General features: G+C 44.2%; 1 protein-coding gene across 5 annotated transcripts in view; it reads left to right on the top strand.

Annotated features, from left to right (window-relative positions):
- The window catches only part of YIPF1 (Yip1 domain family member 1), a 36,238-nt gene extending 13,772 nt beyond the window's left edge, over positions 1-22,466 (top strand). For 2 of the 5 annotated variants that reach the window (XM_060089825.1, XM_060089826.1), the window contains 4 exons: positions 2,904-3,020; positions 6,250-6,416; positions 6,777-6,959; positions 21,924-22,466. In XM_060089825.1, the coding sequence (XP_059945808.1) occupies positions 2,904-3,020; positions 6,250-6,416; positions 6,777-6,959; positions 21,924-22,187 (731 nt within the window). In that variant the 3' untranslated portion in view covers positions 22,188-22,466. The other 3 variants (XM_060089829.1, XM_060089828.1, XM_060089827.1) reach the window with 3 other exon arrangements.
- The last annotated feature ends 2,081 nt before the right edge of the window (positions 22,467-24,547 follow it).

The following is a 24,547-nucleotide window of genomic DNA, read 5'->3' as shown; positions in this document are numbered from 1 at the left end:
TCTTCATTCATTCATTCAATTAATTCAACAAATATGGAACACTTACTCTTCTAGGCACTGGAGGTACAGTAGTAAATAAAACAGACAAAAATCCCTGCCCTGAGGGAGTTTATGATCTAAGTTTAACAATAGACAAAGAAAATAGGTAAAATATCAGTACATAGTGTGCTAGTGATAAATGCTAAGGTGAAAATTTAAAAGCAGAGAAGAAAGACAGTAAATGTTTGTGTAGGTGGGTGGATTTGAAATTTAAAAAAACTTTAAATTTATTTGAGTAAACGCCTGAAGGAATTGGGAGCAATACATATAGGTATCTCAGGGAAGAGCATTTGAAACAGAGCTCAGCACGTGCAAAGGCCCTGGGGCAGGAACTTGCCTCATGTGCTCAAAGAACAGTGAAGAGTCTAGTGTGACTGGGCCAAAGTGAACAAGGGTGTCTAATGGCTGAGGTCAGAGGGACAGTGTGGAGGGGCACATCATGTAGGGTCTTGTAAGCAAGTGAAGACTTTGGCTTTTGCTTGAGTGAGATGCCATCAAAGGGTCTGAACAGAGGAATGACCTACTCTAAGTCAGCTTTTCATAAACACTGATACCACCTGTTGCCAAGAATGTGGAGCAAGGGGAACTTTTGTATAATGTGGGTGGGTATGTAACTGGTGCCACAAATTGGAGCAGTTTGAAGATGTTCATACCTTACAACTTAGCAGTTCTACTCCTAGATGAATAGTCTTAGAGAAACTCACATATATACAAGAAGGCAAGTAGAAGAATATTATTATTCATTGCCTCAGCATTGCTTGTAATAGCAAATATTTAGAAATGACCAAAATATTCATCAGCAGGAGAATGGATCAGTAAATTATGGTGTGTTCATATACGGAATTCTGTAGGTTTTAGAAATGAATGTGATCTATAAGCATCAACATGGATACATCTCAGAACGATAGTCAATTAAAAAAAAAGCATGTTGTAGAAGGATATAAGTAGTATGACAGCATTAGAAAGATTTGAAAAAGAGGCATGATGGGTATACCAGTGTTTGTTTTATCATTTTGGGGCTTTTCTGTATGTTAGAAATATTTTATAACATAAAATGCACAATACAAACTAAATTAACGCTCCCTCCCACCCCACCCCATAATTAGAGTAGGAATTTGGCAGGAACGAGGAAGAAAGAAGACAGAATGAAGCATTGTGGCAGGCCTGGTGGTTGTGTTTCTCTAGAGGCCAAGCAGGTGGTTGTGTTTCTCTAGAGGCCAAGCTTCCTGTGTGCCTGAGTGCACCAGAGGCAGCAACTGTGTCTGTCATACATCATTGTGTCCCCAGCACCAGCCCAGGGCCCAGAGGATAGTAGGTATTTAGTAAATAATGGCTGACAGGATCCGATAGTCTCTGCTTTCTAGGTATGGGTACTATAATATTTTGACCACTTGTGGTCGCATGCTTTGATGGTCTCAGCCCATCAAAAACATGTCAGTTTTGTTCATTTGTTCAATAAAGCTTTTGGGGATTTTAAAATTATTGTTGTTGGTTGTAGGGTTTTTTTTGTTGTTGTTGTTAAATATTTTATGTGTTAGTCACTCAGAATAATACAGTGAACAGGATCTAATCCTTGGCCATATCAGAGCGCCTGCAGGCTAGTGAGTAAATGGCACTCCTTGGGAAGCTGATGGTGGTGGCTCTTTGGAGCCTCCCAGTCAAGTGCTTGTGCTCCCTTTCCCACCTTAAGGAAGCAACTTGACTTCGAAAAGTGCTCATGCATTTCTGCTAACCGTCTCCCCCAACACAATAATTTTCTTAATTTTATATGTCAAGGTGCCTGCAGTTATCCCCAAAGATATTGCAGAATATTAGTGAAATTGAAAAAATGAAATTCATAAAATTTATTGAAGTCTCTAAATTTAAAAATTGTATTTGTTCTAATAGTCCTTTTTCTAGATGGGGAGAAACAAGGATGGTGTTCATGAAATGAAGCGAAATGATGAAAGGGATTTACAAAGCATGGTGCACTCATCCACTTAGTGGAATTTTTTATAATCACTAAAAAAGAATTAGCTGATTTTTATGAATAGCTATAGTAGAATCTCCAGAACATAATAAGGTGGAAATACATATGCTTGTCAGAGTTTGTATAAAGTGCGTGCACACACACACACACACACAAATATGCATTTGCTTATATGTGTATAGGAATCTCTGGCAGGATTCACCAGAAACTGGTTACAATGGTGAGCTCTGTGGAAGCAAAATGCATAGCTAGGGAACAGAGAGGAAAGGAATTTTACTTTTCTCTATATTCCTTTTTTGTGCCTTTTGAACACTGAACTATGTGCATGTATTACTTTTTGATTAAAAAAAGAAAGAAAGAAAGACACACATACACGGTGATTTGTTAGATTAAACGAACCCTTTCCTAAAGTGTTCTGCTTGCCCTACTCTTCCATTTAGACAACAAAGGACCTATTTGATTTAAAATATTTTTCTCTGGCATTAACATTTGGTACTTATGTAAAGGAAGTAACCTTTGCTTCCTGTTTCCTGATGGTGAAGGTTTAACAAAATGTCCATAAATTTTTTTTGATGATCCTGCAATAAAAGAAACTATAAGCAAATCAGTGTCTTTATTCATCTAATCATGGAAGGTGTTTTGGTCTGTGCATTTCAATCCCCCTTGTCTTTAAGGCAGCTAATTACTGAGTTGCATGTTTGACCTTTTAAAAAAGAAAATCCCCACTAAACGAGTACTGATTCCATCTAAAATTCCTTTTCTCTTCCCTTTAGATTCCATCTAAAATTCATATTCACCTCACATGAATAGGGTGAGGGAGATAAGAAATTATTTTGTGAGAGCCTAAAAGTTGGTTCTTCATTTTCTTGTCTGAATTTTCTGGTTTGCTTTGCAGGCCCCTTTTGGATATGTGCCACGTTGGTCTTTGCCATAGCAATTAGTGGGAATCTTTCCAACTTCTTAATCCATCTGGGAAGGAAGACATACCATTATGTGCCCGAATTCCGAAAAGGTTGGTGAATAGCTTGACTCATTTGGAATGCTGTTAGTTGGTAACCGTGAGTTCTTTTTACCCACTGAGCTCTTAGACCCCTGTCTGTCGGTCCTGCAGCCCTTTTTTAAGGGCTCAAAATTAATCATCCGTCTATATAAATCCACATAGTCTTTTTATTTTCTATTGTGGTAAAATATATATAACCTACAATGTACCATTTTAACCATTTTTAAGTGTACAGTTCAGTGGCATTAAGTATATTCAATATTTTGAATCCATATACTCTTTTGGAAAACTGTAAGGCAAGACCCCATAGCAATTGGAATTTATCCAAAGAAAAATGTACAAAATAAGTAAAAAGCAGTGTGCATGAAAGTCTCCATTGTAGCATTATTTGTATTATCCAAATGTTGGAAACAATAGGGGCATTGTTATTTAAGGCATGATGACTCAACTAGCTGGGGCTGTAGCCATTAATTATGAAGCACTTAGAGCAACACGGAAAACTCATAATCCAAACTTAGGCCAGGGGCTTCCCTGGTGACGCAGTGGTTGAGAGTCCGCCTGCCGATGCAGGGGACACGGGTTCGTGCCCCGGTCCGGGAAGATCCCACATGCAGCGGAGCGGCTGGGCCCGTGAGCCATGGCCGCCAAGCCTGCGTGTCCGGAGCCTGTGCTCCGCAACGGGAGAGGCCACAACAGTGAGAGGCCCGGGTACCACAAAAAACAAACAAACAAACAAACTTAGGCCAGTGCTGTTAGCAACTTTGTTAAAGAGAAATTTACAAATGGTCAGGGCCTAGAAGGGAAAATGCAGAAGTGAACGTGTCCTAGTGATGGGCTTGTGGATGACATTCTTATTTTAAAACGTCCTTTCTTGTGGCAGTATTGGGTAGCTGGGGGAAAAAAACCAAACAGCTTTGAGGGATTTGCAGATGTCAGCCACCCCAAGTTGGAGGTGTTTGGCTCTGCAGGAGATTGGCCTGAGCCACTTTCTCCATTCTCTCCTTCCCTCCCTCCGTCCCTTCTGTCCTGATTTCCTGTTGAAAGGCTGTATAAGAGCATGGGCTCGGGAACCAGGCCGTCAGCTTCAGGCTCCAGCTTCACCATTCACTAGCTTCTATCTTGCTGGGCAAATTATTTCATCTCTCTTGGCCTCAGATTCCTTATCAGTGAAATGGGAATAAGAATACCTATATTATAGGGCTATTGTAAGAATAAAGAAGTGATGTATGTAGAGGTTAGAATAGTGCCTTGTACAAAAAGAGTTCAGTAAAATTAACTATTGCTATATATGTATGTACACATATCTGTGTGTCTGTAGAGAAATGTATTTACCTGTGTGTATGTCCATGTAGCCTTCCTTTCCTCCCCTCTACCCTCCATGCCCATTTTCCCTTCTTCTCGCCTCCATTATGGAGTCAGACCTGGATTCAGTCCCAACTCCATTTGTCAAGTAACCTTGGTCTAAGTTTAACTCAATAAATGTTATCCATGAGCTATCAGTATGCCTTCAAGTAGCTCAGTGGTTAAGTAAAGAAAAACAGGTAAATGGATATTGCTGTAATAAATAATATGTGTTAATTTCTATATCAGAAGTCTGTAGAGGTATACTGACAGAAAAGAGGAGTGAATCACCCTGCCTGAGGGTGTGGAAGCTGTGGGGGGAGGGGGGAGGGCAGGAGTCAGGGGTCCTTGTTTGTTCTTATACTGTTTGGCTGGGCATCCCTGTATCAGGGAGTCATGGGATGTATGTGCCAGTAAGATAGTCGTTGACTCGATCAATAAATATTTTTCCATTTTATGTAAAGATTATAAGTCACACATCCAAGGTCATGTCCCGCTTCTACCACTTATTAATTATTTGACCCTAATCAAACCACTTAGCTCTCTGATCCTGTTTCCTCATTTCTAAAATAAAGATAGATTATATGAAATAATGTGTTTATATACAAGTTAACAATATAAAAAGCTTATTCTTGATTGGGCATTTATTATTTATCAATCAGTGTTCTAAATATACGTGTTTTTACTCATTGAATTTTCCTAATAATCTTATAAGGCAGTGTACTATTATTATTCCCATTTTACAGATGAGAGGCAGGAAGGTTAAGTAAACTCACCACCCAGGTCTACTCAGCTCTAAGTGGCAGAGCTAGGATTAGAGTCTGCATATACAGTCTGTAGCTCTGACTGTTGAACAACGTTACCTCAGTAAAGCACTCAGTGTAACGCCTGACACCCAGTGGACAGCTGTAGTCACTGTAGCAGTTCCCTTCCCCTCCCTTTAGTTATTCAAGAAGAAGGCAGTATATCAGCAAAATTACATTTGGCTTAATGCTGGAGTTCCCCATGTGAAAAAAACTGCTCTGGGAGCTGAAAATGTTTTGCACAGTCACATATCTTACCCAGAGCCTGACTGTAGTTGCTAGGAGTGCCTTTGTTCTTGCCAAGAGCGTTCAGTGGATTACCTGGTGACTTTCATCTGGGAAGGGCTGGTGTTGCAGACTGAGCCGTTTATGATCCTCCACTCCAGAAGAGGGAGGACGAATCCTCTAGGGCGTGCTGCTAGAGGAGGGGGAGGGAGGGACAGTAAGTAATACACTGAGCGTTGCTCCTCTGAGGAGCCGCTAAGTAGCATTTCCACCACAGAGACCGAATTATGTAAAGAAGAAAGTGGAACTGGAGACTATTCCAAGCAATTCATCGGTGAGCTGGAACTCCCTGTTTCAGAGACAGAAGGAACTCTAAGTAGCACGTAGAACAAGTTAGTCTGAACCCAGGTCATTTTCATAAATTTGCTAAAGAAATCAGTGTCAGCTCTTGTTATGTTAGGAAGGAAGATGTGTCCTTCCAAGGGGATAGTTGACTTGTATTTGATTGAAATGTTCTGTGTATTTACACACTTGCAGTGTGGCCCTCGGAAGTATTTCAGTTGCATGATTCAGTTGTTTAATACTATTAGTTGTTAGGTATTAAGTGAATTATAGAAACCATAGGAAAGACTACTGGTCATCACCACAAACACAAATGCTAAAGGGGCATGGATTCAGCACATTGATAGAGCACCTACTGCTTGTTGGGTACTGTGCCAGGCTCAGGGGTTGAGACCAGTAAGACACGATCCCCTGATCCAGTGAGGCAGGTGGACACTCCTGCAGGAAGTAAGTCCAGCAGGTACCGGAAGTGCCGTGGCAGTGCATTAAAGGCTTTGGTGGAATTCAGACTTGTGTCCTCTCGCCCTCAGTGTCCATCGCAGCCACAATCATCTATGCCTATGCCTGGCTGGTTCCTCTTGCACTCTGGGGTTTCCTTGTGTGGAGAAACAGTAAAGTGATGAACATCGTTTCCTATTCATTTTTGGAGATTGTGTGCGTCTATGGATATTCACTCTTCATTTTTATCCCCACGGCGGTAAGTACCACACTGATTCTGAGTGAGGCCCTATTCTTAGTGGGAAATTCAACCAGCATCATCATTTCTAGCCTAACACTGATGTGCATCTGAAAAATACCCCTTGAATTTAGAAGTTTAGTGGGAATGGAGGCTGGAGAGCCAAGTGCTTTCCCTGGATCTTGAGCCCTTTGTTAGGAAAGCGTTCCCCTCAGTCTGCACGCTGGTGGCGTTTCTCTGGGCTGTTCTGGGAAACCCGAGTGGCAGTGAAGGCCCAGCTGCTGACAGGCTCCTGGGCCTTTATGAACACGTGTGCCTGGAACGAGCAAATGCCTCGCTGAATGCCTCCCCCAAGCCCTCCCCACCCTCCTTTTCTTTCAGATACTGTGGATCATCCCCCAGAAAGTGGTCCGCTGGATTCTAGTTATGATCGCCCTGGGCATCTCGGGCTCTGTCTTGGCAATGACGTTTTGGCCAGCAGTTCGTGAGGACAACCGACGCATCGCATTGGCCACAATTGTGACGATTGTGTTGCTTCACATGCTGCTTTCTGTGGGCTCCCTGGTATGGTCTCATTCCGATGCTCTTCCGGTGCGCTTTAGATGCAAATGCTAAGACCTCAAACTGTTAGGCACCACGGTTCTTTAAAAATTGGCTCCATGAAATAAATATCGTTTTAAATAGACTGTCCTAGATGAGAAATAATAGTCATGAGAATTTGATTATAATCTCTAACTTCACCTAACTTCTGACGTTTGGTTGAGATTTGGTGTCTGGCCAGAGGAAGTAGGGGTGGATGAGTGTCTACATATAGAGCTGGGGAGCGGAGGGTCCGGGGGGCGGGTGTTCTACCTCTGGATGCTTTTACTGGTTTTCTGCACAGACTCAGAAAGCGTTTTGAAATTCAGCTTTTCATAGGTAGAAAGCTCGAGAATGAAGTCAAAATAGGAAAAAGTTATCTTTAAGATGAACAGCATTTGAAACAATGTTTGAATTAATGTGTTTAGGTATCTTTTCAGAGAAACCATGTGCTTTTGAGTCCGACAGGCCCAGATCGAAGACCAGCTGTGTCTCCCTGGCTGTGTGAGCTTGGGCAGGGAACCTAACGTCTCTGAATCTGAATTTCTTAATCTGTAACATTGGTATAATAGTTCTTGCCACAGAGGGTTGTTCTGAGATAAAATAAAATAATACATATAAAGCACTTAACATGGAATTTGTCCCATAAATGCCCATAAATTAGATCCCTTTCCTCTGATCCTAAGGAGACATGTTCTTTGTAATTTCTGTACACATTGTGTGTAAAGATTGCTGCCCGTGGCCTTAACAAGGCCTGGTATAGGTTTTTAAAAAAATCCAAATCCAAGAATGTTAAGATCATGGCTGCCCACAGGAAGATGTTCACATAGCACATGGCCAGACCCTTGGTCAGGCTTTGCAGTTACAGGAGTAAAGATTCCTTTGGCACTGTTTGATCCTGAATATTTTCTGTAGACAACCGTGGTCTCATTAAGTGCTTTAATAAGATCCCAATACTTTATCATTGAACAAGTCTCATAAAAAGTGCCAAGTTCTTGGTTGACATGCATTTTACATATGCCTAAGCTTTAACCCCTTGAGATAGCAGAGTGACACTATTAATGTCTGGCACTTGGAACCTCTGGGCTGATGCCTAGAAATGCTGCTGTGACCTTCCTGTGACCCTCCCTTCTGCTGAGGAAGAATGTGCTTTGCACTGTGACTAACTCTCGTGCTATAATGCCTCTCACTGGCGTCTTCCCATCTCTCTTTGGAATTTTGAGTGTGTGTGTGTGTGTGTGTGTGTATGTGTATTATGTACCTTGTTAAGAAGTTGGTGAGGGGAAGGAGGCAGGAGAAAGGCATTGCTGTGTTCGGTTCTGTAAAGAGTAGAGAGGAACAAGGCAGATGGGGCTATGGAGCAGGGAGGTGTTGTTGTTATTAACACGTTTAATTTGGTACCTGTGGCCAGGATCTTTTACCTCCTATGCCTACTCCTCCCTTTTGGGGTAAGTGACACTGAAGTTAGGGTTTACCTGCCCATCTTGCTACTCAGGAACTTTCTAAAAGAGCATCAGAATGAAGTAGAAAGAGCACTGGGCTGGGAGCTGCTTAGCATTGAAAGCCTAGGCTCTCAGAACTCAGAACCTGGGTTTCCTCATCTGTCAGGGAGATTCATAGTTCGTGGGCTTTTGTGAGACTCAGTGAAATGGCTGTGAAAGCCCTTCATATGCTGTGATAGTTCCTTCGGATGTAAAGAAGTTATTAAATGAGCCCTGCGTCATCAGAAACTGCCAGGGCCACTCTGCTGCCTGTTCCTCCGAGTGCCCCAGTAAGAGCGGTCCCAGGCCACAACTCTAGGGACAGTGCCCTTTCATTGGTGCCCCTCCCTGGCATCTTCCCATCTCTCTCCTGAACTTCTTACACATGCACACACGGTTGAGAAGTTGGAGGAGAGAAGGAGGCAGGAGAAAAGACATTGCCCTGTTCAGTTTTAAGGGACTCAGGGGGGCGGGGCAGCTTGGATGGTGGAGCAGGTAGTTAATCGCAGGTGTAGGACCGCTTCTTGGATGGGAGGCACAGTTTTCTTTCCTCGAGGAAGGGAACCATTTGTTTAGCCAGGGGCCCACTGGGTCTGGGGTTTTGTTGTCCACACTGGAGATGGCCTCCTCCTTTCTCTTACAGGGGAGATGCACAATGCAAGAGGGCAGAAACAGACATTAGGAGATGGGTTTTAGTCTCAGCTCCATCACTCCCTGCTTTTTTGCTTATTAGTTCACCCCTCTGGACCCCCACCTCCTCACTTAGAAAAAGAAGTAAAAATGTTACCACAAGGATGAATGATATGTACAATTATTATCACTGCAAAGGCAGGGAGAGGAAACGACAGGGGAGTTACTTGAGCTGAGGGGCACTGGCTGAACCAGACAGCTTGGCCTTCTCACTGTCCCCTGGGGAACACGAATTGGTGTTTTTGCCTTAGTGCAGTGAAGCATATGACAGCCCAGCACCTGCTGTGGGTCCCTCGGTGCTTGTATACGATCTCTAAGTTGGTCCTGGAACACACCTGGCAGGGAAGCTAAGGAGGCACTAGAGGTTGCATCCTTGGCTGGTACCTTTGGAGATGCACACACCTATGTTTGAGGTGGTACTGCTCCGAGTAGAGGGTCTGTGGCCTAGTGTTTGTGGAATTATTTTTATTTTCGTGGATCATTTTTTCCAATCCTTTCATTTAACAGATAAGACTTGTCCAAAGTCATAGTGCGAGTTCCTAGCAGAGCCAGGTTTAGAAGCTGGGCTTCCTGGCTTATTCCATCTGGTGAGGGTTTCCTCCAGGAACCTGGAAGATAGTCGTTGTTCTTGCGTCCTGGGGGCTTCTTGGCTCAGTGCAGCTGCAAGATAACTGGAGGGGCCCAACGCTAGTAGCATGGCCCCTGCCCCTGCTCGGGTTAGGGACCATTCTTCTCCTTCCTTGGAAAACAGCCCCTGGAAGGGGCCTTGGGGAGGAAGGCTTTTAAAACTACTAGAATTGCCCAGGGGATGTGACAAAGCAGAGGGAGTCTGCAGCTAGGAACTTTTTGAAATGGTTTGTTGAAGACTTAACTCGAAATAGGAATTATACTGGGGGAAACTCCAGCGTGTTGTGTTGGCGCCCCCTTCTGGCTGATAGCAGAGCTGGTGAGATGGCTCTTGACTTGGTGGCTTTTTATCTTTTTTACCTTCCTGAGGCCCCGGCTCCAGGGGCCAGTCATGCGCAGGCAGTGGTCCCTGATTTACTAACAGGTTCACCTGTCCTTCGAACAACCCAAGTTCAAGGCTAGTGAGATTGGTATTTTCCTGGGCTCACGTTAGGCTTCTCAGACCCCGAAACAGGTGGGAAGATCCTCCCTGATGTTTTTCCGTTTTCTACCTCCTTCTGAATTTTGATAGTTAAATTGTAGATGGTGAGTGGAAGCACTTATCAAACCTTTCATTTCCAAGTTGAAGAATTAAGAGGTAAAGCCTGCCTAGCACTTTCTTTGAAAGGTCTTTACGGGGAGCCGACTGGTTTTGCAGCAGTCTACCTTGGTTCAGTTCATTAAGTACTGATTGTTTACACAGTGTGCCCGGCCCTGTGTGAGGGGCTGGTGATGCAGAGACAAGAAGGACACGGTCTTTGGAGGAGAGACTGTGGTGAGTAACAGCTTGAGCTTTGCAGTCGGAAAGACCAAGCCTTGAGTCCTGGCTGCACCACTTGCTGCCACGTGCACCTAATCGAATGGCAGCCTCTCTGAGCCTCAGTTTCTTCATCTGTCAGATGAGGGTAGTGATAACAACCTCACCGAGTTGTTATGAGATTAAGTCATAGGTAGCAAGTGCTTAATAAATGGTAGCAAAATTTAAAAAGGCAGTATCAGTCGAGTAAGAGACAGAAACAGAGACAGTTCAGTGATGACCAGTGCAGTGGGGGAAGTGTAGGGGCCACGAGAGCCCAGAGATACTGTCGGCATGGAGTCTAGGACACGCACCTGGACCGTTATTTATTAACCACCCTCATGGGTCTCCTTTTCCTGTAGGCCTACTTTTTTGATGCACCAGAGATGGACCATCTCCCAACAAGCACAGCTGCTCCAAACCAAACAGTTGCAGCAGCCAAGTCCAGCTAAAGGGGAAAGTGAGAGATTATCTTTTCATTTTCTCGCTATGAGGTACAGTAAAAATGGGCAGGGGCATCAGTCCTGTTGCTGTTAGCATCAAGCGCTGAGAGGGCCAGGCCCTTCTATCTGTCTGCATGATTCAGCGTGGTGTGCGTGCACACGCATGTCCCTGTGTGTGTCCCTCTTGCTGAGGCTTCCGTTGGGAAGTAGACTCATCTGGCTTTATACATTTGGGAAACACGAGCTCTCAGATTCTTCTGTAAGAGGAGTTCCTGCCTTTTGGCTCCAGCATCCCCTCTCCCCTACTCCCTGTCCCCTTCCCAGCAGCACAGCCTGGGTTTGTTCCATTTGATTACAGTCCAGTGGTTTCCTGTCCAGTTTCTCTGTGACTTCTCAGGCTGGCCTCAGACCCTGAGTGTGACCGCTCTTGAATTACTCATGCAGTTCTCCGAAGCTTACCAGTTCTCATGCCCAGTTTGTTCTTGGGCCTCTTTGATGATTCCACTGTTGGTGGTTAGCTCAGAGGGTCAGAGTACAGGAAAAAGACCCTGTTCCTCCATGGCTGGTCTCTCGCCTCCCTGTTCCACCTCCTCTGTGTTCTGAGCCTGCAGCCATGCTGAGCTGCTTGCCGTCTCCAGAACACATCCTGCCTTTGCACTTGCTGATCCAGTTGTCTGAAATGTTCCTTCCCTTCCAGCAGTCATCACTGACCTGTGAACCCATTACACCCTATATTATGCATCACGTTATTAGTGGCGCTCGAAACACCAGTCACTCACTGTCAGTGTGTCCATCTGCTTATCCATTTGTTCACGCATTTATTCATCCATCTGTCCTCCATGTACTAGGGTGTCTCCCCATAAGAACAAGGAATGGGTATGTCTCTGTTTCTCCGTTGCCCACCACATGACGTGGTATACAGTGGGTGCTCAGTGAATGCTTGTGGAATGAATGAATGAAGCCACACTCTGCACATGGTCTCACTGTGGGCCAAGAACCTTTACTCTATATTGTAATCATGGGCTGACCTTTCTGCCCAAGCTGCTATCTCCCAGAGCAACAGGGTGTGGTGCAATGACCAGGGCCTTTAGAGTCAAACAGAATGAAAATCCCTGCCCTACCATGTACTAGCAGTGTGCCTGGGGCAAGGGGCTGACTCTCTCTGAGCCTCAGCTAACTTACTATGAAATGAAGATGATACAGTCTACAGGCATACCTCGGAGATATTGTGGGTCCGGTTTCAGACCACCACAGTAAAGTGAGTATTGCAGTAAAGCAAGTCACATGAATTTTCCGGTTTCCTAGTGCATATACAAGTTATATTTACACTATGCTGTAGCCGATTAAGTATGCAACAGCATTATGTCTAGAAAAGCAATGCACATACCTTAATTAAAGTATCAATACTTCATTGCTTAAAAAATTGCTAACCATCATCTGAGCCTTCAGTGAGTCCTAGGAGTAGTAACATCAGAGATCACTGATCAGAGATCACCATAACAAATAGGAGAATAATGAAAAAGTTTGAAATATTTCAAGAATTACCAAAATGTGACACAGAGATGAATGCTTTTGGGAAACTGGTGCCAATAAACTCGCTCAATGTGGAGTTGCCACAAACCTTCAATTTGTAAAAAACAACAATATCTGCAAAGTGCAATAAAGTGAAGAACAATGAAGTGAGGTATGTGTGTGTATTATATTATAAGATTGTAGTAAAAGTAGAGATCATGTTTATAAAAGCTCCTGGCACATAGTTGGTGCTCAGTAATAGAATCAAGCTGCTGCTCCTCTGAAAGGGGTTAGCAATCTGTGCTGAAATTTGGTGGTTCTTACTGACTTTACTGTCACCCTTTATTTCCTTTTTGTAAAACAAATGGAGATTTTCCCTCTTAGTTGAGGAATTTAGGTTGCCGACCCTGCAAGGTGACAAGATGTGATTGGTCAAACAGAGGCCTCTCCGGTTGCCTTGTTGGCGCAACAGTCAGCCTGGCCAATGGCGTGACTAGGAAACCACTCTAAATGTCAGAGCCTGATTTCTCCGCTTCCTCTCTTCACATTATAGGTGATACTAGAATCAAAGAAGGTCAGAGCCCTTGGAGATGGGATGTGTTTCCCTCCTCTTTTTAAAATAAGGAAGCTGAGGCCAAGAGAGGACAGTGCCCTGCCCAAGGCCAGATTTGGTGGCAAACTAACGTGTATATCACATTCTATGTTACAAAACACTGTCCAGGTCACTCTCATTGGCCGCTCTTACCAGCTTTGTTGTCCCCATTATATGGATGAGGGAAGCTGGGCTTTAGTAAGTCTGAATTGACTAAGATCACCCCTCTCTTAGAGGCAGAGCTGGGAATCAAACCCAGGTCTTAGGGAACCAATTCCTGAGGTTTTTTCCACTTTCCCACATTTTAGGCTGATGTTCTTTTTTTTTTTTTTTTTTTTTTGCGGTACGCGGGCCTCTCGCTGTTGTGGCCTCTCCCATTGCGGAGCACAGGCTCCGGACGCGCAGGCTCAGCGGCCATGGCTCACGGGCCCAGCCGCTCCGCGGCACGTGGGATCTTCCCGGACCAGGGCACGAACCCGTGTCCCCTGCATCAGCAGGCGGGCTCTCAACCACTGCGCCACCAGGGAAGCCCCTGATGTTCTTTTTACCACAAAAACTTGCAGGTTCCCCTGCTGACCTTTGGCTCTTTTGGGGGTGGGGAACGCCTACTTTGCTAATCTAGATGTCTCCACACTACTTCGATTGCACAACCTGTCAGTTAAGAATTTGAGGACTGTATTATCTATTTCTGCCTAACAATATTGCCACAAACCTAGCAGCTCAAAAAACACACATTCATTATCTCACTGTCTCTGTGAGTCAGGAATCCGGGCATAGCTTTGCTTAGTTCTCTCCTCCTTCTCCTTGCTTAGTACTCTCACAAGGCTGCACTCAAAGTGTTGCCTGCGCCGGGGTCTCGGCTGCAAACTGGGCTGGGGAAGGATCTTCTTCCGAGCTCACATAGTTCTTGGCAGGATTCAGTTCCTTGTGGCCTGCCAGACCAATGGCCTCCTTGCTGATGGTCAGCTGGAGGCTGCCCTCAGTTCCTTGCCACATAGGCCCCTCCATATGAGGACTTTTACTTCATCAAAGCCACAAATGGAGATAATCAACAGAGACTGTTAGGAAGATGCAAGTTACCGTCTATGTAATGTAATCACAGAAATGACATCCATCACCTTTGCCATATTCTTTGGATTAGAGGCAAGTCACAAGTCTTGCCCACACTCCAGGGGACAGGACACATCAGAGCATAATAAATACCTGGAGGAAAGGATCATTAGAGGCCATTTTTATTTCTTAATTTAATTTAATTTAATTTTTCAGCTTTATTGAGGATGAACTGACAAAATTGTAAGATATTTAAAGTGCACATTGTGATGATTTGCTATACATATACATCATATGGAGGCCATTTTAGAGTCTCTCTGTCACAAGCACACACCTTTAGTGACACGTTTATATTTGAAGCATTTACAAAGACTGTTGTCAATCCATATAGTAACTATTAAAGCTTAATTCCTTATTTTTTGATGAAAAATAAATATTGATAGAAGTTCTAATATTTTGCTTCCATTACCTCAGTGGGTTGTTTTTGGAGCCCACTGCCTTAGAATGAGCACGTGGTAGGTTGCTTGCATTACTGTTTTTTTTTTTCCTTCAGCTAAGACAGCAAAAGAGATGATTTATTGTAACATGTTACATTCAGCCACAACTGAGAATAGAACTAGTCCAGTATGTCAAAGGTCCAGGGCAAAGGACCAAAAGGGACCGTTTTGATACGAGCAAGGTGGGTCTCTCAAAGGCGGTCGAGGCAATCAGAATGGCCATCGATGTTCAGATCCACTGAGACAAGTTCTAGACAGTAGGCAAGCAGTCCAACAATTTGTACCAGCGTCCCTGGCCTCTGGCTTCCCTTGTTTCTGCTCCTGTGGCTTCCATGGGCGTACAAGTTTACTTGGACCTCTGCCTCATCTTTCTTCTCTTGCGCTTCAGCCTGCGCATTCGCTTCTTCCTCCACTTTGCTCTTATGGCATGGAGGTTTCTCTGAAGATGGCGCTAAGGCCGAGAGACTGCATTACTGTTGAATTGTCTGCACACTTGTCCAGCTCATCCTGCAAATGGACTCCATTGAGCAGAGAAGGCCCCAGAGCAGGATGGATCTTCATCTGAGGTCCATGGGGAAGGGACTCTTATTTCGCTTGGACTCCCCGGTCTTGGCCTAATACCCTACCTGCCTAGCATAGACAGGGCGAGTGCCTCGTTAATTGAGTGGGTGGAGGTGACTTTGTAAGATTCAGGCAAGAGTCAGGATATGGGCTTTTACCAGAAGTGCCTTGGCTCACCGAGTCCTGGATCATAATTTACTTAAATTACATAAATTACACAATTTACTTCCTCACTCAGTGTTTATTTGAGGCCACTTTGTGGCCTCTGTGAGCTGGGCACTGGGGACCTGCAAAATCAGATAGAGTCTGCCTCAAGGCGCCTTGGTCCATGGGTAAAACAGCTCACCAGATAAGGACCAGGCGGTGGGCCAGGCTGTGCGAGAAGTGCCATGGCCAAGTTGTGAGTTGATGGGCACTGTGGGAGCACGGAAACACTGACTCATTTGGCCTGGGGGAAGGCTTCACAGAGGGGGTCTTGCGTGAGCAGAAAGCAATTAGTGACCCGTTTTTCTGAAAAGAGTAGTCAACTTCCCGTGGCTTTTGGGAAAGTGAAGACGTAGGCTGTTCATTGAGACACAGTGATGCACTGTGGGCTCACGTCACCTAGACCAGGAAAACCTGAGCTCAGCTGCAGAGGGACAGAGGGTGGGGGACACAGTGGCCACAGCTGCCTTGCTCTCTGCCTCGCCTCAGACTACCTGACATCAGCCTGGAGAGGGGCTCTCTCAGCCTGCTCCTGGGCTGAGACTTCATACATACAGTTCCTTCCATACATTTTGGTTATGAAGGCTCCAGACCAAGTGTCCCAGGGGCTGTACACCTTCAGAGAGTCAGAAGCTGGCATCTTGGAAGATCCTGGCCCTTAGGGCCCTTGTAGACCTCCCATCCCGATTTACACAGATTTGGTACCTATGGGATTTGCTCAGATCTATAAACGGGTGTCAGTGTCTCCGTTTGGGTATCAAGTCTCTCAATGAGATAGCGACGAACAGTTTCTTCGGAGCCTCCCTGGCAGAAGCATCCATCGCTTTGCCAGTGAGAGGGCTGTCCAGAGCCCTGAGCGCTGCAGATTTATGAGCTGGCCGTGCCTCCCACTGTAAGCTGTGGAGTCCCAGCTTTCACTGGAAAAGAATGACTTCTAATCTCACAGATAACTTTCCTCATGTAAATCTGTGCAGTGGAAGGCTTAGCCTGGAAGGGATTACTGGGAAAGCATTAACCCCTTCTTTCCCTAGAACCTCAGGATCACGAGGGAGCCTCCAATTACTTGTAATCAGGGAAGCTACCTCTACGTAAGTCATTGAGACATTATAAAGAACATCTGGCTTCTTTCCTTCCTTCCTTCGTTCTTTCTGTTTTATATTAACTTATCACCTCAGGGCCAATGCCATTTCTTCTCTGAGCCAGGACCCTGGTGAACCTAGGGAGTCTTACTTGGGCTTGAGGGACGGAGTATCTGAAGGACTGTATTCAGATTGGGGCTACCTTCCCAGGGGCAATGACAAGTGGCTCTGTCCAGAGGAGAATGGCCAGCAGGTAAATATACTGCAGTGTGATAAGGGCTTTAATAAGGGATGAGCAGAGGGCTTCAGGAGACTCCTTTGTAATTAAAACCCTCCTGATTCGATACACAGGGTTTATATGCAATTATCCTTTCGCTCACGTCAAGAGTTCATTTTATAAGCCAAAGCTTCAAATGTTCTTACTAGGTTTATACACATCAGTTCTTTTATTCTGAAATCAGCTTTAACTCAATGAATGCTGTAATCCCCTTTAACACAGTGTCCAAACCGCATGATCTCACACCATAGCTAACACTGTTTTCTACAGCCCCTTATTCTGTTCCACACCATGTCGGGAAATGTCCCTTCCCAGAGAATCCATTTTCAGTTCCTGGGCTACTTCTTTTTCAGTTTTCTTTGTTCCCTTTCTTTGAGGAAAATTGGGAGAACCTGGGATGGTAAGTGGGTCAACACAATAACTTTATTCTTTTATTTGACTTATTTAGTGGAAAATTTTAAACATGGACAAAAGTAGAGTGAATAGTATAATGAATCCCTATGTACCCCTCCCCTCTTTCACTTTCAACAGTTGTCAACTCATGGCCAGTCTTGTCTCATCCATATACCCATATATTCCCCACCTCTTTCCCCTGTATTATTTGGAAACAAATATAGAACATCCTATTATTTCATCCATAAACACTTAAATGCTGTATCTATAAAAGATATTCTTTTCAGGGACTTCCCTGATAGTCCAGTGGTTAGGACTCTGCACTTTCACTGCCATGGGTCCGGGTTCAATCCCCAGTCGGGAAATAAGATCCCACAAGCCGGGGGCTTCCCTGGTGGCGCAGTGGTTGAGAGTCCGCCTGCCAATGCAGGGGACACGGGTTTGTGCCCCGGTCCGGGAAGATCCCACATGCCGCGGAGCGGCTAGGCCCGTGAGCCATGGCCGCTGAGCCTGTGTGTCCGGAGCCTGTGCTCCGTAATGGGAGAGGCCATAACAGTGAAAGGCCTGCATACTGCAAAAAAAAAAAAAAAAAAAAAAAAAAAAAGATCCCATAAGCCACGAGGAATAGCCAAAAATAAATAAATATTTAAAATAAGAGGCTAAAACAACCTTTAAAAAAAAAGATACTCTTCAAAACCTAACCATAGTACCATAATCACATCTTAAGAAATAATAACTCTTGGGGCTTCCCTGGTGGTCCAGTGGGTAAGACTCCATGCTCCCAATTCAGGAGGCCCAGATTCGATCCCTGGTCGGGGAACTAGATCCCGCATACATGCTGCAACTAAGAGTTCACATGCTGCAACTAAGAGTTTGCATGGCGCAGCTAAGAGTTTGCATGCCACAACTAAGGGTCCACATGCCGCAACTAAGAGTCCACATGCTGCGGCTAAAAGATCCCATGTGCTGCAACTAAGACCCAGTGCAGCCAAAATAAAAAATAAAAAATGAATATTTTTTAAAAAGAAATAACTCTAATATCAAATACATTTCAGTGTTTGAGTTTCATATTGCAACTGGGTGTTGTACCTCTTAAATGCCTTTTAAATTATAGAGTCCTACTCCATCTTTCTCTTTCTCTTTGCCACTTATTTGTTGAAAAATCATTTATCCTATAGTTTTTCACTGTCTGGATTTTGCTGATTGTTTCTCTATGGTATCATTTAACATATAGCTCTGTCCTCTGTTTTCTGTTAATTGGTGGTTGTATCTAAAGGTTTGATCAGATTCAGATTGATTTTTTTGGGGGGGGGCAAGATTACTTGATATGTGCTGTAAAACCCTTCCATCCATAAACTCATAATGTCTAATTATCTCTCTGTCTTTTTGATATTAGTAGCCATTAATAAGCAATGCCTAGACCCATTAATTCAGTAGGGGTTTCAAAATGGTGATATTTCAGTTCTATCTTTCCTTCTTTATTTATTTACTAGAATACTTCTTTAATAAAAATTTCCCTTCATCTGTGTGGTTCCAGGGATACAGTTTATATTAGAAAAGCAAGATAAATAATTTTTTTCTCTTTATTTACCTGCTTTCAAAATAGTAGTTGGCTCACTAGGATCTGCAGCAATGACCAATTAGTTTCAGTCCATTGCAAATACTATGCTTATTGATGCTCAAATTGTTCTGTATTTGGCCACCGGGGACCTCTTCAGGTTGACCCCCAAGTCCTGTCGGCACGACCCTAGGAGTCTCTGATAACTGCCTTGTTACCTGTTATGACCAGATGTTCTAGGCTCATTTTGAACTTTTCCTGTCCCAGACCCAGACTGAACCATTTCTCTAAGGAGTCCTGGTTCCATTCAGGGAAATAATATTTCCAGCTCACAATTTGGATGCTAGTGGTGCTCACTGCAACTGGCTTTGTCAACGTTTTCAGGCCTTTTCAATGTTCAGAGCTAGGAAATATGATTGTTGTTTGCTTGATAGAACATATGTTGTGAGTTCATACTGATACTTCCAATTCCTGTTTAGTACAGTACTAAACTGCTTGTACCTTATATTCATATCTCCTTTCTCCTGTACTGAGGATCTCATTTCTCACTGACCCCATCAGTGATAGAATTGGGCTATCACATAAGTACTTACTTGTTTTATCCCACTGTGTGCTTACAGGGATCTAGTAGTCAAAGTACTAAACTACCTCTAACTACTGGAAGTGTTACTTTAAAATCTTTGAAGGGCATTCCCTAGTGGTCCAGTAGTTAGGACTTTGCACTTTCACTGCCATGGCCCAGGTTCAATCCCTAGTCGGGGAACTAAGATCCCACGAGCCATGAGGCACAGCATAAAAAATAAATAAATACTAAAAAATAAATAAAATCTTTCAAGATTTTTTTTTAAGTTCTGGAATATGCTTTTCCTTCCCTTGTCTGCTTGGAAACTTCCTATTTATTCTTCAGGGCCTACTTCAGAGACTCTGTCCTTGGTGAAGTTTTGCTTTACTTCTCCAGGTAATATTACTTACTTATTTCTCTGGGCTCTGCTACAGTTCTTTGTATGTTTCTCTATTGTGGCCATTTTCTTATTAACCATAACTTCATAGACTGAGAGTTCCTTGAGGTCAGAGATTTATTTACCAATATAGCCCCAGCACTCAGCAGGCATTTGGGGAAAGCTTGATTTTGAACAAGCAAGGGTTATATACATACCATGTGGCACTCAAAACTTTCCTGGGATCATTTGCCAAGCTATTTAGAAACTCTTGTTCATTCATTGAGGACCTACTCTCTGCTAGGTGCTGGGCTACTGGTGAACAATGGAGATAGGTTCTTACCTTCCCAGATTTTACAGCCCAACTTTATATCTCCTGCATCACACAGACTAGCAGACCTTGCTGAGTTAAAAAGAGAATCATGACTTTGGGAACTTCTGATTGGAACACCCCAGATCAGGCAATGGTGATACTGTCCAGACTTGGTTGCAGGGATGGGGTCAGGAAGGGAGTAGGGCATGCCCCAGGGGGCCACCATGGTGGGGAGCCAGAAGTGGCCAAGGAGGCCTTACCCAGGTCTTAGGCCTGGAAGTGGCGAGGGAGCCCTGGCTGATGGTGACATTGTGGGCCAAATCTTTCCATATTTATGAAAATAAATCTTTAGTGCCTGCCCTGTGGGCTGGTTTGTCCCTACCTTTACTTAGCATTTCAGAAACCAGAGCCGATGTTTACCAGAAGGCCAATCAGGACTTTAGGTTCTTTCACTCCAGCAAATTACAGCATCCACCCTTCTGCAACCACTTTTCACAGCTATTTTGTTGGCAACTTTTCCTTTTTCTAGAGCCAGTGGATTTAGGCACATCTCCCCTGCCTCAGCCTCACCTTCATGGTATGCTTAAATGCTGACACTGGTTGTGATATTTCCCCTAATGAGGTCGCCAGAGAGGCCTGGCTTATTCTCTTAGGAGGAAGGCCATGCATTAGGAACTCCTCTCTCCCACATTCCTTAATCTCCTCTGGATTTGACCGTATCTCTAGCCTCTTTTTCCAAGTTCCCATCTCTTGCAAGTCCTCAACTAGGTGTACCAACAGTTGCATCAAATTCATTATGTTCAAAACTAAACTCATCCCCCCAACAACCAGATCCTCTTTCATTTTCCTGTCTCAGTGAATGGCACTACCATCCACACCGCCCCTGATTTCAGACTAGGTTAGATTCTTTATCATACCCTCACATGGTACCTTATAATCGTAATTACATAAATAATGTTTTATGTATTTGTTTACTCTGTAGTTTCCCTTGCTGGACTGTAAGTTTCTTGAGAGTTAGAACCATGTTTGCCTTATTCATCGTATCTGGTGCCTGGCATGTGAGTCCTCCATCAATATTTGTTGGATAAATTAAGAAATCTACCTGGTCACCCAAGCTAGAAACCTCAGCATCAGTGTAGATTCCTCCCTCTTATCTTCCACATCTTATCTGTCAGCAAGACTTGTCTATGCTACCTCTGAAATATTTCTCAGATCTGTCCTATCAGTACCATACCCAGCATTCATGACCCGGTCATCTCACATTTAGACTATGGTAAGAGCTTGATGGGTTTCTCTGTCTCTTTGCTTCTCCTCCTTCTGATCCATCCTATATGTAGCCATAGGGGTCTTTGAAAATCTATAAATCTGATTGTGCCTTTGACTGCGTCACTCTTCTACTTAAAAACTTTTTTTTGGCCTCCTGTTGTCTAAAGAAAACCCAAACTCCCTGGATTGCTGTGATCCGTCCCTAATCTGTTTGTCCTGCCTCATATCCTGCCATTGTCCCCTGTATAACCATATGTTTCAGCAACCACAAACAGCTCTCACTTTCCAAATCTTTTTATGTCTTTTATGTAAAAAGAGATTTACTTTTATCTTTCCTCCTCTAGCGCCAAACACAGATCAGTCACAAAGAAGAGAGAAAGGAGGATGGCTGAAGGTAGCTTTGGGATGTGTATCAGAGAAACTCATTGGGTTTCCAAAGAAATAGAGGAAAACTTTTAAAAATGTCATTTCCTCTCCAGCAGGAAGTCTTCCGTGGAGCCTATAAATCAGGGCTCAAGGCTCTAGGTTTAGGGAGCTGGTGGAGGCAGACTGCTCTGGTGTTGAAATTATATCTCTAAATCCTTAATGTACGGGGGCATCTTGATCTTGAAAGTTACTCTTTTTGTTTTTCAGTTCTCTTCAGTGGGTTTTGGAGTATGGTTCTTTTGGACATGGCATCCACTGCAGGAAAGCAGAACGACCAAAGCGCAGGAAAACGGATGGAATGGCCCCAACCCCCAACCTCTGGGGGGTGCCACACTGAAGCCTAATCACCTATTTAACAAACAAAAATTAAATGTTGTTGAGTTGAGATGTATCATTCAGCTCTTCTCTCTCACTGTCATTTGTCATTGTGACTATGCACTGGTTTGGAGAGAAATACGAGGGGATGGGTGAGGCGGCTCAAGTGCCCTGCGTTTGCCTCTCATGGTCACGTGGTGTGCTTCCCATGAGGTACGCCCTTAATCCCTGAAATGGATCCATCCTAACTTGGGTGTCTTTTCTCTGGTTCGTGTACAGATTACCTAGGTGAGCCTCTGCTCCCCTTGCCATCCTAAAGTGGCCAAACAGCATGAACTTTGGTTGGGATTCATTGGGAGGCTGAAAATTTGTCTTTGGTGACCTGACTCTGGGCAACTGAACCTAATGGTTGCAAAATAAATACAAAATACAAAAATAATAATAATGATAATAATGTCTGTGTCTGCACTTTGTGACTTTGACCTCAGGTTCTTCCTTGATGTTTTATCTTCAGCCTTCCGGAGGTTGCTGGGAGTCTGATTTAATGTGCTAGCTGTTGGAGTGCGGGGGTTAAAATGGACATCCGAATTTTTCTTCCTCTAAGCATGGAACAGTGTGTTTAAAGAACATGCTTACCTATAACCTATTTTGACATAACAGATTTTAGAAAATTCTTTTAGTGCTCTTTGAGTGCCTCTTCAAGGTGGTGTTTCTTCCTGGCTAGAGACCATGAAAGGGAGAAACCAGTGACACCTCAAAGATACCTGTTTATACTTTGTGTTCAAAATATACACCATCTGGGGCTTCCCTGGTGGCGCAGTGGTTGAGTGTCCGCCTACCGATGCAGGGGACACGGGTTCGTGCCCCGGTCCGGGAAGATCCCACATGCCGCGGAGCGGCTAGGCCCGTGAGCCATGGCCGCTGAGCCTGCGTGTCCGGAGCCTGTGCTCTGCAACGGGAGAGGCCACAACAATGAGAGGCCCGTGTACCGCAAAAAAAAAAAAAAAAAAAAAAAAAAAAAAAAACACCATCTGGGAGGCTTAGCTTCTTCAAGGTTAGGATTGCTGATTTCCCACTGTTTCTGTTGTCCTCTTCAGGACAGGAGTTCCCTGTGTATTTCTGAGACAACTACAAAGACACATAGGACTTAAAAGGATGGTCATGCAGATAAAGGAAGCGGCACACAAATTCAGGCTACAGTGAGCTTAAGGTCACCATGAGCAAACTTCCCATCGAATGCTGACTGTCACCCCCATTACCTTATTCAACAAATATATATTGTGCACCTACTATGTGCTGATCACCTTTCTAGGTACTGGGGCAGCGAACAAAACAGACAAGGTCCCTGTTCCCATGGATCTGACAGTCCAGTGATCCCTGCTAAGGGATCACCAGCCTCAGCCTCACCAAGGCAGCCATTCCTCCTGAACCGCTCCTGCTGTTAGAAGCGCCTCTGCGGTTTTCACTGATTGGTCCGAGCTCCAACCCTGGGCTCTCAGATCAAAGTCTGAGCTTCTTTCCCTTTGTTAACTTCTGATGTTTGAAAGCAACTGTTCTGTGCCCCCTGAGTCCTCTCCAGCTAAATATTTCTTTGTCTTCAAGGACTCTTCAAAGAACTTGGTATTCATACTTTCCAGTCACCATCTGAACTGATGCCCTGGCTCGCTCTTTCTTTAATACTTAACTCCTGCTGCCCAAGGCAGTGATTCTTATACATGTGCATCTGTGCATTCCCCTGTACGCTTGTACATCTGCAACCTCCCATTCCTATCTCTTACCGAAAGTGACAGGATTTTTCTCCTATTGAAGAATAGAAGCATATTGTGAAATTTTATATATATATATATATATATATATATATGTATCTCAATATATAAGGTTTCTGCCCCAGTTCAGTTCCTGACACAAAGCCCCTAAAGCCCTTGTAAATAAGGGTGCTAGGAGAATCTTTTGTTCTAATATTTGGTCTTTGACCCCAGTTCCTGACAAGAGAGCCCTTAAGACCCTGAGTGATAGAAGTGACTGACAGAGCTCCTAAATCCCTTGGAATTTCCTGGATAGTGGAGCATTTTTCGTTCTAATTAGGAGACTCTTGGGGGCTCCTGGATGGGGCTGGTCACCCGAAAGACCAAGCCATGATTAGAAGCTTGGAACTTTCACCCCACCCCCTATTCTCCAGAGAGAGGAGAGGGACTGGAATGGAGTTACTAATCAGTCATGCCTATGTGATGAATTCTCCATAAAAATCCCAAAAGAATGGGGTTTGAAGAGTTTCTGGTTTGGTGAATACATCCATGTGCTGGGAGGGTGGTACACCCCCAACTCCAGATGGACACAAGCTCCTGCAATTGGGACCCTCCTAGACCTCACCCTATGTATCTCTTCATCTCGCTGTTCATTTGTATCCTTTAAAATGTCTTTTGTAATTAACCAGCAGTAGTAAGTTAACTATTTTCCTGGGTTCTGTGAGCAAATTATCAAACCCAAGGGGGTGGGGTCGTGGGAACCTCCAATTT

The sequence above is a fragment of the Mesoplodon densirostris genome, chromosome 2 (genome assembly GCF_025265405.1).
Source record: "Mesoplodon densirostris isolate mMesDen1 chromosome 2, mMesDen1 primary haplotype, whole genome shotgun sequence".
Taxonomy (NCBI): domain Eukaryota; kingdom Metazoa; phylum Chordata; class Mammalia; order Artiodactyla; family Ziphiidae; genus Mesoplodon; species Mesoplodon densirostris.
Note: the sequence above shows the minus strand (reverse complement) of the source record. Positions and strands in the feature narration are given on the sequence as shown.